Source organism: Seriola lalandi, unplaced genomic scaffold (genome assembly GCF_002814215.2).
Source record: "Seriola lalandi dorsalis isolate HSWRI2012SDOR001 ecotype SW California unplaced genomic scaffold, Sedor1 jcf7180002054519, whole genome shotgun sequence".
NCBI classification, from domain to species: Eukaryota; Metazoa; Chordata; class Actinopteri; order Carangiformes; family Carangidae; genus Seriola; species Seriola lalandi.
Window position 1 is genome coordinate 2156255 of NW_019525072.1, and position 12377 is coordinate 2168631.

General features: G+C 42.5%; 1 protein-coding gene across 3 annotated transcripts; it reads right to left on the reverse strand.

Annotated features, from left to right (window-relative positions):
• Nucleotides 1-1596: 1596 nt before the first annotated feature.
• On the reverse strand, nucleotides 1597-11667 carry raver1 (ribonucleoprotein, PTB-binding 1). 3 transcript variants are annotated; one of them, XM_023413730.2, is made up of 15 exons: nucleotides 11332-11667; nucleotides 10256-10322; nucleotides 8230-8699; nucleotides 6605-6796; nucleotides 6377-6497; nucleotides 6189-6289; nucleotides 5986-6057; nucleotides 5505-5586; nucleotides 4962-5164; nucleotides 4753-4834; nucleotides 4497-4639; nucleotides 4241-4312; nucleotides 3964-4098; nucleotides 3637-3702; nucleotides 1597-3532 (listed from the first exon to the last, which is right to left on the reverse strand). In XM_023413730.2, exons 1-15 carry the CDS (start codon nucleotides 11653-11655, stop codon nucleotides 3386-3388), a joined length of 2277 nt encoding a protein of 758 aa, XP_023269498.1. In that variant the 5' UTR covers nucleotides 11656-11667; the 3' UTR covers nucleotides 1597-3385. The 3 variants fall into 3 exon arrangements, with proteins under 3 accessions (XP_023269498.1, XP_023269501.1, XP_023269500.1); XM_023413733.2 differs by lacking the exon at nucleotides 5986-6057 and having other exon boundaries at nucleotides 5505-5583; XM_023413732.2 differs by lacking the exon at nucleotides 5986-6057.
• Nucleotides 11668-12377: the final 710 nt, after the last annotated feature.

Genomic DNA, 12377 nt, shown 5'->3' on the forward strand with positions numbered 1-12377 from the left:
AGAAGCATTATTTTTTATGGTTGGTCGCCTATCCAATGAAGCAAAACATAAGCTGGCTGTGCATGGCACCTCGGTTCTGGTCCATTAGTCCATACAATTGGGCTAAAATATAAGTACTATATACTTCTTTGTGTAGCTTTAAACAATATAAAGGACTTGTATACCTTTCCTCCATTAAATCAAAATCACATTTGCTAGCCTTTAAAATTTTCCACATAATTTTTAGTATCCAATAGGGTTCCATGTAGCTTTTTCTATAGCTCACTTGTGTTTGTTACTTTCATGCCTGAAGCAAAGATTTTATTCTACCGATAGAGGACTTAATAAAGCTGATCTAAACTTAGCTGATCATGCTCTCAACCACACGGCTTATTTTGTCTTATACGAAATATCCTATATTATTAGTGTTGATGAATAGGTTCTCTGTGAAATGATCAACAATTTAAAGGTCCGTCACTGCCACTGGATGTTGCTCTATACAACCAGCATCTAGACCAAAACAAATGCTTCATCACCCACAGCCTCAGTTCCCAGTCAACAAGGTGTAATGAAGTCCAGTGAAAGCGGCCACTAAAGACAACCACAAGAAGCACAACTGAATAAAAATACAAGTACACGAGAGCCAACAAAATAAAAACAGCAACAACCGTTAACGCTAGTGATACGCACAGCAATAATAGCAGTAAGCTAGCTAGCGATAGCAACATTTGCCAAACACATTCATAATATGGGTAACAGCAACTTAGCTAATGTTATCATGTGTTCTGGAGCCTGTCAAGTGAAAAGAGATTTGTGGCGTTATGGTGCCATCAATCAAGTTACTTACACATGGAAGGGAAGAAAGGCATGTTCTGAGTTAAGCTCGAGCCCTTTGGCAGCTTGTAGGATTCTTTATCTCGGTAAAGACCAGTATTGGCTCCCGGGTCGGACAGGGAAAGAAATTTAGCCTGGGCTGGTAAAACGAATGACACCGGTGGAGCCTGTAAAAACTGTATGGATGTTTTGATGGTCCACCAGAACAATTTGGGATTTGATCTGGTAGTTCCCATGGCCAGTCCACCTGTGCTATGGTCTTATCTCTTTCCTTGTCTGAGGCATTTTTAGATGAAAACGTGATTTCATCTGTGGAGAAAACTCTGACAGGTCACTCTCACCTGAAGGCTGCATACTGCACTGCGCCATCTATAATGGGGGCAGTGTCTGTGCGTTTATAAAAGTGGGGAGGACCTATGGTTAACAGGAGGGACTCACATGCACTAACATGTGGACACTGACAGAGTTTAATTGCATTCTGCAGAATTGCATTCTGCAATTAAACTCTCTGGGTTTTAAGACACAATTAAAGTCTAATTAAGCAAATCTGTTATGGGTCACTTTAACAAATCAGCTCTAAAATTTTTCAATCACAAAAATTAAAAGTCCTCAGGCAGTTGTGCTTAAAGAGCAAATTATGTGCTCTGTGTCAAACCAAAAAGAAAACAGGTTAACTATTTAAGGTAAAATACATAACCCCCAAAATGTCAAATGTAGATATCACAGAGATACTGTGTATATTTTCTATGTTTTTTTTTTTTTAAATGATGAATTCACAACAACGAGTTTAAATAACATTTACTTGCTCACATCACACACATACAGAGACAACCATGGCGGTACAGAGGAGAGGATAGCGGTTAGCATCAAATCAATCAAAATGAATGATGATCATACAGTACAGCTGCATCTCTTGGTCCATACACAACATGAGCAGTCTGCTGCAGCGCCACTCTTGGTCACATCAGCTTTCAAACATACAGGCAAACAAAAACACAAGGAGCAGCAAATTCATTCAAGAACGCCAGACCAGGAGCAGGTATTATTAAAGAAAACAAGTTTTGGACTCAGGAAAATGATCAAGCTTTAACTATTTACACAGCAAATAACACAGAAACGGTAAATGTAGATGGAAGCCAACACAGGGCAGGATGAGATCACAGAAAACAATGTTAAGGCTCAAGTGTAGCTGCATTTCCTAGCAGAAGTCAGAGGTAATGGGTTTTCACAATCAAACTGTCAACCAGATAATTATTCACAAAAAAAAGGAAAAAAAAAAGAAAAAACAAGGACAATCATGTCACTGACCAATCACCTGCCAGTAGCTTCCATTAGTATATCCCCTGACAGACTTAAATCCCACCATTATAAGAAAACTTTGAACATGGGCTGTGTCCATCATTCCACCTGCCATCTATTCATCTAGAGAAGCGAAGTCAATTAGTCAGGCCTCTCCCTGAGATTCCTGTATTCACTATGTGCTGGCAGCTCGAGGGATGGTGCACAGCCGATGTTCACTGCCCCACCCATCCAGCTCCACCACTGAGGTGTGTGGACTTTAAGACATTCAAAATTTAACTTAGCAAACAGAACGCACATTAAAAACACAGAAAATATTCAACTCCAGGAGACTTGAAAATGGCATCCTGTATTGGTGAGAACAGATTAGGAGTGTGACCTGTGCCCTCCAAGTGCATCACTCAACAACCAGTGTAGAGAATAGACTCCGAAAACAAGTTGGAGGGTGTGGATCAAAAGACAAACAACGTGGAAAAGTTGAGGCTTGAGAAAATATGCCAGAATGGTAGAACGCTTAACCTATAATACACAGGCAGGTACATGCAGCCGTCATTGGTGGATGGAAAGCTGAATGTTAACCGATGAGGAAAGGCCTGAATCCAGAAAGAGTAATAAAGCAAAATATACAACCTTGTGCAAGGAAGGGGAAAACAAAAAAACACCATAACACAAAAACACCATCTCATTAAACAAACAACTGAACTTTTTACATGGAATTAGTAAGGCTACTTAAATGTTGAGCCTCTGTAGTAAAGCTTGTTTTTAATACTATGCAAATCCCTTTGCCTGAATATGTGGACAGCTTCACTTTAGTGAGATGTCAAACATTATAAAAAGCAGCCTATGGCTGCCACTGAAAACTGGCCAAACTATCTGTAGCTCTGCTGATACACCACACTCAACACAAGAATAAAAAATGATGCTGAAGAGAAAAGACTTCATTAGCTAATTAACCATTTTTTCTCACTGTACAAATCGTTCAACAGAAAATTAAAAGTCAAATAAAAAATGAAAAAAAGTAAAAACTTAATTTACCAACACACTAAAATCATATATACACAAAAAAGAAAAAACAGCCACCAAGAATTCCCATAGAGTGACACAAGTGTCCAGATAGCAACAAGCTGCACTCCTAAGCGCCCTCCAGGGGTCACTCACAGGAGTAAACAGGAGACAAATCCAAGGACTGCCAAGCTCAAGTTCATTGGAGGAGATGCCATCATGTCCTGGCTGTTGAATGGCTACTCATACAGCAAGAAGCAGTCAGCTTTATTCAAAATATACGCTTTCGCTTAAGGTAGGAGTCTGCATAATGGCCACCAAGGCCTTGGGAGTGCTGGCCCACATAGCCGCCCTCAGGGCTTGGCTCTGGAGATGGGATCAGCCGGGAGAACACACGCTTGTGACTACCAATGGGAGTCTATAATTGGCAAAAAAAAATAAAAATAAAAAAATCAATGAAGAGTATTTCATTGTAGAAGCAAAAACTGTACAAAAAGGCAAAGGCAAGAAAGTGTAAATTACCTTCACAGCGTTCCCCAGGCCTGGGGGGTAGTTACTGGTGTGGCTCACAGGAGGCATTCCCACAGCCTGAGGACAAAAACAACTTTCAGTGACCTACACTTTTGAGGCTCATGCACTTACAGCATAACATTAATTATTGAACATGGGCTTATTCCTGGAATGTAACCCTCCCCTGTTTTATCTCTTACAGTGCTACCTTGATGTTCTTGCACTGGCAAGTAATCAATAGTTTGAGACCAAAATGGATGTTAATTTAAAAAAAAAAAAAAAAAAAAAAGAATAAAATAAATAAACAAAGTCCAAATCAGTCCAAAGCTTTCAAATTACCCTATTGAGCTGGGTGGTAGGGAGGCTGCCATTACTGGAAGCTTCCGGCCCTGAGCTGAAGTATGAGGAGAGGGGTGGGCTGGGAGGGTAACTGTAGTGGGAAAATCGCTCGCTGTAGTCTGGGTGATGAGAGGGCTGCAGAGACAGTCGAAACACATCAGAATAGCCATTTTATTATCAGTCCGATATCTAATTCATTTAATAACATTAAAGATCTGCTCACATCATCTACAATTGGTTGGAAAAAAAACAAAAAAAAAATTAAAGAAAACACTACCTGCTGTCCGAATCCTGCCAAGGCCCCAGTGTCAAGGTTCTCCTGCTGTTCATACAAGTGGGCCAGGGGATCCTGAGGAGTAACACCAGATGGGCCTCAGACCAAACATCATATAGCCTACTGAATGGTTAGCAATGAGCAGCCAGGCTGTGCGGCGTGCACATCATTGTCTATTCAAAACCACAAATCATCTCCAAAAAGCAGCGCCTATTTAGAAAAGACGCACAACGGAAGAAAGGAGGAATCTGGTGGTTACCTGGTGCAGAGGAGGATATTCAGGGCTGTAGGAATCCTGGTAGCGCAGGTTATAATTTGGCTGTATGCTCTGGTGTGTGTGCTGGTTGGACACATTACTTAGTGTAGGCCTCTTTCTATAAGGGTGAGGTCGGCAGCTTCCTCCTGGAGTAGGAGAGGGGAGACAGACATCTGTGTTTACTTCAGGTGCTGCAGCAAACAATAACAGACTAGTAAGAAGGAAATTCAGAACCACACACTGCAAACAAGAACCTCACCTGAGGGAAACACATTATTGACACCGAGGAAGGCGTTCTGGGGAATATTCACATCTTTGGGAGGATCTCCTAGTATGGAGACCTAACAGGAAGGAAAGAGGTGATTCATTTTTTTCCCCCACCCATTTCTCATTTACACATGGGTAAAAAAACTGGACAAGAATACAAGAGGCAGAAAAGCATAGTACAGAAATTACTTGGGACCTCACCCCTTGTGCTGTGAGACCATCTGCTCCCATCATGCCACCCATCAGGGGCATGGAGATGCCCTGCAGGGTGGGAGAGGAAGTCTGGGGGAAGGTGCATGCTGCTGTGGGAGACTCCTGCTCCCTTGTCAGGGCTCTGCCAAGTGGCATTGGCTTTATGGGGGCCAGAGGATCGGTCTGAAGACCAAGACCTGAGACTACACCACCTAGAGGAATTAAATAGAGGAACGAAATTGTAAATTACAAATAATGTAATCTTTAATCTATGATCCATTTGGCAATCTCTCAATTAGGTTTTTCCTATCAAAGTCAGATTTGCAAAAAACATTTTTTTCTTGAATACAAATGAAAACATACCTAATCAGGTGCAAATTAATATGTTTGGCCATGATATTCTACCACGTAACTTCCAGCCTTATCTAGCATCATAATTAGTGTAAAGAGCAGGAAGCATGACTAACGGGCAAGGAGAGGCTACAGATGTTTAGCATCATAAAAGCAAAAACATGCTTAAGGAGCTATGGCTGGAGCGGGCGGATGCCAAACCTTGGGGTAGGTCTCCGAGCAGATGGACTCCCTGCTGGACAGGCAGAGCAGCCAGAGGATTCTCCCCAATGAGTCCTGCCTGCTGGCCAATGGAGAGAGCAGAGTTCAGTGTCACAAGAGGGTCACACAGCGTGGCTACCACACTGGAGCAGCGGAAAACTGATGAGCTACACGAGCACACTTAAATCAGCACCAAGGCTTACTCACAACACATGAAATTATGTTCTTACAGAAGGGGTATTTACAATTTTGATGCACAATAGAGTAGTACACCTACCACATCACTCAGCACCACTCGAACTACATCCCCCCACACACACACACACACACAAAAAACAAACCTCACACTTTCCCTGCGAGAGCTTACCCACCCAGGCACTGAGTTTTCTATCACCAACCACATAAAAAGACCAGGATTCATCAAGCTTTGCAACCAGCTCACACACACTGATAGCCAAACACAAACACCATTATCACTCACACAAGGTACTAGAGGGCTTTCTTTATTGTGCAGCACCTGAGCCCACAGAAGATGATTTCCCAGAAAGGCTTGCTAAAGGTAAAGAGGGAAAGAGCAGAGAGTGGGGGGGAAAAAAAGGTGCGTATCAGTGGGAGAGGATGAATCAAAACAGGCTGAGCAGCTAAGCGGAACATAGCGGAGACAAGGCAGAAAGACAGCAGTACCTGCTGGGCCTTGGCCTGGTTCTGAAGGAGCAGCTGGAGCAGGGCGGCGGACAGGGCGGGGTTGGCCAGCAGCGGCATCGTAGGGGCTGCCCCAAGGATGCCTGCACACAGAGGGAACGTAAGGATCCACAGCACCGGAAGAAATCTTAAATGTATCCATTGTTTAAGAGCCAGTGAGAACTGCTCACCTTGTTTGTGTCCCTGTGACAGAGGGTTGAGCAGCATCTTGAGCGTGGCGGGGTTATTGAGGCCTGTGAGTATCTGCATGGCTGTGGGATCAGGGAGGAGACCTTTACCCCTGTTCACAGCCTTGAAGGTGGAAATCACAAGACAGGCAATTAGACATGACATAGAAATGACAAACTGAATAATAACTTTGGACATGTGAAAGATCAGTGTCAGTTTGATTTGATTACCATGGTTTGGGCAGCGATCAGAGCAGCCAACATGCTTCTCCCAGGAGGGCCAGGGGCACAGAAGGACACCCTTATGTGTGTCCCACCCAGCAGCCTGCCATCAGTGAGTCGCTGTGCCTCTTCGGCCATCTCTGCAGTGGCAAACTCCAAAACTGCAAAACGCCGAAAACTTCCATCTTGTCCCTGAGCCAACTGTAGAGGGGAAAAAACAATTCTTTCTAATCTCACAGAGACTCATTAGCCCAAGTTCTAATGCAAATAAATACGATAAACACATGGTATGGACTGAATGGTAGGCCTGTGGCTTTTCACTTAGCCCAAGCACATATTTGAGTGGAACATCCATCTAAAAAGGAAACCTAATGCCCAGTAAAACCCCTGAAATGTACCAGAATTATTGCTCAGACTGGTCAAAAGTGATGTTGAAAATTTCCCAACAGAGAGACAGTGTTTTTCCTTTTTGTTTTGTTTACTGATAACAGTGACTCCCTTTACAAGTGACAGGTAGGACCTTTTCTAGCTATGACAGCGTCTCATACCAGCCTGTCATTTAAGACTCAGATGATTTACTCTTCCACCGAGTACAATAATGAAATGTCCACTTTTTGAAAATTACTTAGAAAAGGAGCAAGAAAAATGGCCATAAATGGCGAGGATTGCCAGAGAACAAATCATTAGATTTTAATGTTTCCAATCACAATTGAAACTCATTTAAAAGTTCAGCAGACCTTAAACCATCCCTATTTCCTGTCAAATCCAAAAACACCAAACCAACACTTCATTGTTCATTTATTCACAGATAAGTACTATTCTGCTGACTATATGGCTTTTGAATTTCCTTTTAAATGGCCCTTTACTCACTATCAGTCATTAGTTGTGGCCTCATGATTCAATGCCACCAGATTTCACAACTTCATAACCAGGCCAGCTCCACTTTGTTAAAACTAGTGTTGGGAAACTAAACTGTTTCTCTTATTATCACTATTGTATGGTCCTTAATCATCACTGCCTTTTGCCACAATCCTTAAAAAAAAACAAAAAACCCTGGAACCAGCAGAAAAGTGCTACTCTGTGTGTTGTGCGAAAAGGACAACCCTCTCTCATTCCAGAAAAGCCTGCTGAATGACACCACCTGGGGGAGTCAGGTGGTCATCACCATAGAAACCAGCAATGCTCAATGCTATAGAAACTTTGAGTGGCCACATGAAAACTGGGGCAAAGGTGAAAGGTACTGAAAGATCAAATATGGAATACAGTTGTACAAAATGGTTCCTCTCCATTTGTAAACAATCCCTAAAATAATGTCCTACACCATCAGGGCCAATTCTACAACTTTCTGATACATGTAGCAGCACATCACCTTCATCAGTCTCAAAAGGCTCTTTGTTAATAAGGCCTTGCATTGCATGAATCAACACAGAAGGAACTGACAAAAAAGTATCCGGGGAAAGTGTAACAACAGCAAGCTTGATATAGAGTGGCAAACTGTATTCTTGGAAATCACTGGTCAATGAATAGTGGCACTAAATCTACTATTTTTGGAGTCAATTGCAATCTGGATTAAGTTGCCAACCAAAAGCATTTTAACATGAAAGGAAGTGCGTTTTGTGTGTGGTGAATTTGACCTGGCAGAAGACTGGCGCATGGGTGTCAGCCAGGGCGTTGCGGAGGTCTTGGGCTGTCAGCAGGTTTGGGGGCAGGCGGTCCACACACAGACATTTGGAGTGCAGCAGTGGGTATGTGAGGGAGCCCACCTCAGTCCAGTGGACGTACAGCATGCGGGAACCCAGCTGCTTTCCTAAAAGCTCTGACTTGGCCCTGGCCGCTGAGTCCTTCTTCATGTACTCCACAAAGCCATAACCCTTGGAATGCCCGGTGGAGGCACTGTACACCAGAAAGCAGCGCTCCAGGTTCCCAAAGGGTCGCACCAATTCCTCAAACTGCTGCTGGGTGAAAGCACGAGGCAAGTTGGCGATGCACAGCAGAGCGTCTGTCGGCTGCAGCTGCACAGAGATCTCCCTGTCCCGTAGCACATGCTGGTGGAACTCTTTGATGGCACACTGAGCCTGTTCCCCATTGAGCAGTGTCACAAATGCTGAGGGTGATGGGGGACAGAGAGGGGAAGAGAGAGACAATAAACATTTGGTGTAAAGTGAGGGAGTGACATTTGTTCAGGCAGCATTAACAGTAAAATCCATTTTCTTACACAGCAGGTCTCAGGGAGCGAACATTGGTTGTGACATCATTTCTCCTTTAGGTGGTGTGATAAAAGACAATGCTGGTGGCATGATGTCACCACACACCAGCTTTTATGTCACCGCAACATTTCCCTTATTGAAACTACAATGGCTGTCAAGAATCAAAAGGGTACTTTATCTGACAAACTGTCACTGTTAGGTGACCTGAGGTTTGAATGTTACTATCACCCACTGTCTACAGTGTCAGTGATAGCCTCTTGTTAAAGTGCAATGAGGTATACTAAAGCCCCATAGTGTGCTGAAGCAAACATCCTGTTACCCATGTGTTTTGAAAGAGGATGAGAAGGGGGGGGGGGTGGACTTTTGCGGTCATGTCTGAAAGTCACCTAAAGAAACAACAAAATAGACATAGAGTGGTCTTTTTACCAGCCAACAAGATTTTGCACAAAAGAATATCTAAATGTGACTGGTTATCTCCCACAACAGTTTGGTCCATATCAGGCATAACCTGAATTTACCATCTGACTCGAGCAAATGTCTGGTCCATTGTTATCAGCCACTTTCCAGTGGGATATTGCTCCGTCATTGTGCAAAACCATTTTAGCGTAAGTGGATGTTTCTGTTTGATTCATTTTTTAATGCCAGTTATTCCTGATAAATCAGCTTTCACACTTATAATGTCAAGGTAATCTGTCTGATTGTACTTACATCATCGTGAAACAGGCCCTCCCTTCCACTTGCTATTTGTCTGGCATTTTTGGAATACGTTACAAATAAATTCTTATTCCTTCCATTTCAAATTCTGTCAAGCCCTTTCGACCAATTTTTCATCATTGGAGAAAGTGTTTCATTTGAGAGCAAAAAATATTTGGTTACACTATCTCCTTCCAAAAACTTTAACCAACAGATTAGCCTCAAACACAGCAGCTACAGAAGAAAAGGCTGAGTGGAAAAATGTTAGGTAAATGGACAACCTCTCCTGGTAGCAAACTTTGCTGTGAAATCTCTGCTAGAGTTGATACACTTTTGTGTACTAGACACACACTGCAGTTGCACTTACGAACCACTCAACAGCCGCACAAAAAATAGGGTATTATCACTGCAATTTACCCTAAGACAAAGAATCTTGTCACCATTAGTGATGAACTACTGGGGCACAAGTGTAAATTTGGGGTCTACTCCAGAATTTTTTTTTTTGTTCTATTTATTCAGTATTTTCCTCAAATCGAGATCTTTTATCATTTTATTTACTCTGCTCCACAATTTGTGAAGGAATTTATCCTAATTGAGAAGATTTTAGAAGATTAACTACTCTCAATGGAGAAAACCCAACCCGTACACATGATTAATCTTCATCCATCTTTTTATATATACATATCAATTATCTGTGCCAAAATCCTTCAGTCCTTTAAAATGAAGATGTCTAACATGATGGACAAGTACTCAGACCAACCTGTGCCCTTGTATTTGTCAACAAAGCAGTACTTCAAGTCATAGTTGCCCAACAGCTCATGGACCTCCTGTAAATAAGAAAAGACAACGATTACATCCGGATATTTAAAATGATCAGACCTTATGTCCATTTAATCAAGAACCCATACATAAAATACCAGATATAAGTTGCAGATTTTTCTTATAAATTTGTGGATTGCTTAATTGCAGGTTTTGGTCATCACATAATTAACTCATTCATGTCCACTGGGAAACTAGTAACAAGTGCACCTGTCGGGGTGAGGGAGGTGAATAACTGACTCATTGTTGTGGGAGAAATTGTTCTGCGCTGTTTTTGCCCATTCACAAACGAATGGTGATGCTGTCTAGCATTTTCTGAAACGTTTTGTCTCCACGCCTTCCACCTTTTGTTATATTGCAACTCACATCTCGAACTCCCACCACCCCCACCCTCCACCCCCATGTGAACAATGGTACCGCCCGCAGGCCCACCGCTCCCCACGAGTCAGGCACGTTCCAAAAAAAATGTGGCATCATGACTAAAATCTGTGGCTGGTTGATGGAGCCAAACGCCAGCTTTAATAACAACAGATGGGCCGATGAAAAAGCTCCAGTGCACCTGTAAAACCCATGAAGAGAGTGAAATTACCAAAAGTTTGGCTTGGCAACTTGAATAGTGAAATTAAACCAAGGAAATTTAAGTTACCCAGTTGTTACCTACGAGGCCGGACTGGCAGGTCATGCAGGCCACAGATGACCATTATTGACAGTTATCTGACCACCTGGCACTTAACCTAAGCCGTTAGTTGACCTAACCCAAACAAATTAATCACGACCCTAACGGTGTTTCGCGGCTGCAAGTGACGGTGGGTTGGCTTTTTCAACTGTTGTAGAGTCAAAGCAAAACCCCGCATAACAAAAGTTAAAAGGTAGCTAACTAGTTAAATGGCTAGTAGGCTAACTTAGGTAGCATGGCAGGCATATTGAAGCTAGGCTAACGTTAGCCAAACGACCCCGTCAATCAATCAATCATCCAACAGTTTAAATCTCCATTTGGCTCGTAGTTTTTACTCATACCTGATTGCTAACGTCGGATGGCAGGTTTTTTATGATAATTTTTCTACGGTTGTAAAACTCCCGACGAGTTCTCTCCAAGCGGCTCTCGATCTCTTCGGGGCTCAGTGATGTCAGGTCCTCGTCGACCCTCCGCTGACATTCGCGACCCGGTGTCGATTCCTCTTCCCCGGGTTCGAGTTCGGGATGCAGGCAGTCTCCGGCCATCCAGTTTTCGTGGTCCGCAGCGAGGTCGTAATGTTCACGAAGCGGACGAGAGGCGAAACCGAGTCCAGTGTCTGTGCTTTCATCCTTGGCAGCTGAGCTAACAGACACGGCGGCCGCCATCACTCAGTTTGGTGGAAGTTTTGTCGGTCTGGAAACTCTGTCTGATTTGAGCAGTTTAAACAATACACACATGGCACCAGCGACGCTTCTCATTGGACGAGAGGGGGACGCATTTCCATGACTACGACGTAACGGAGGCTGGGGGCGGAGCTACGGGGGTCCCCTGTAATAAATGCTGCAGATTTCTCAGTGGGGCCCTAGAGTGTCATAAAACTAATCTTAACGATTGCTCAGGCATTTCAATTAGACAGACTTCCCGGGTTTTCCTTTCTATCTTGACCCAATATTATGAGATCAGCTCAGATATTAAAATTTGGATTACAAAGGTGTTTAAAACATTCTTTAACAGAGTAATTAGAGTAATATGATTCATTGTATAACACATATGACTCATATGACACATTTATAAAGAACATATGATACATGCTATATTGCAACTCTGAATATAAAAAAATCACTATATTAATTATTCATCCAGCCAAATGTATACTTTTATTAGTCCTGTTTACATGCAGCTAACTGTTTTGATTTATAAGCTTAAGATATTGGTTTCTTTATTTAAATATGATATGAATATTTAATATGTGCTACTTTTGTGTTTCAGTTATATTATTAGTTTCATTATAATCTTCATAAAGGAGGATTTATTACAGGGCTGTTGTATTAGCTTTAGCTAGGTGTACCTAATAAAAAAGTGTATTTATTTATATATTTATTCTGTG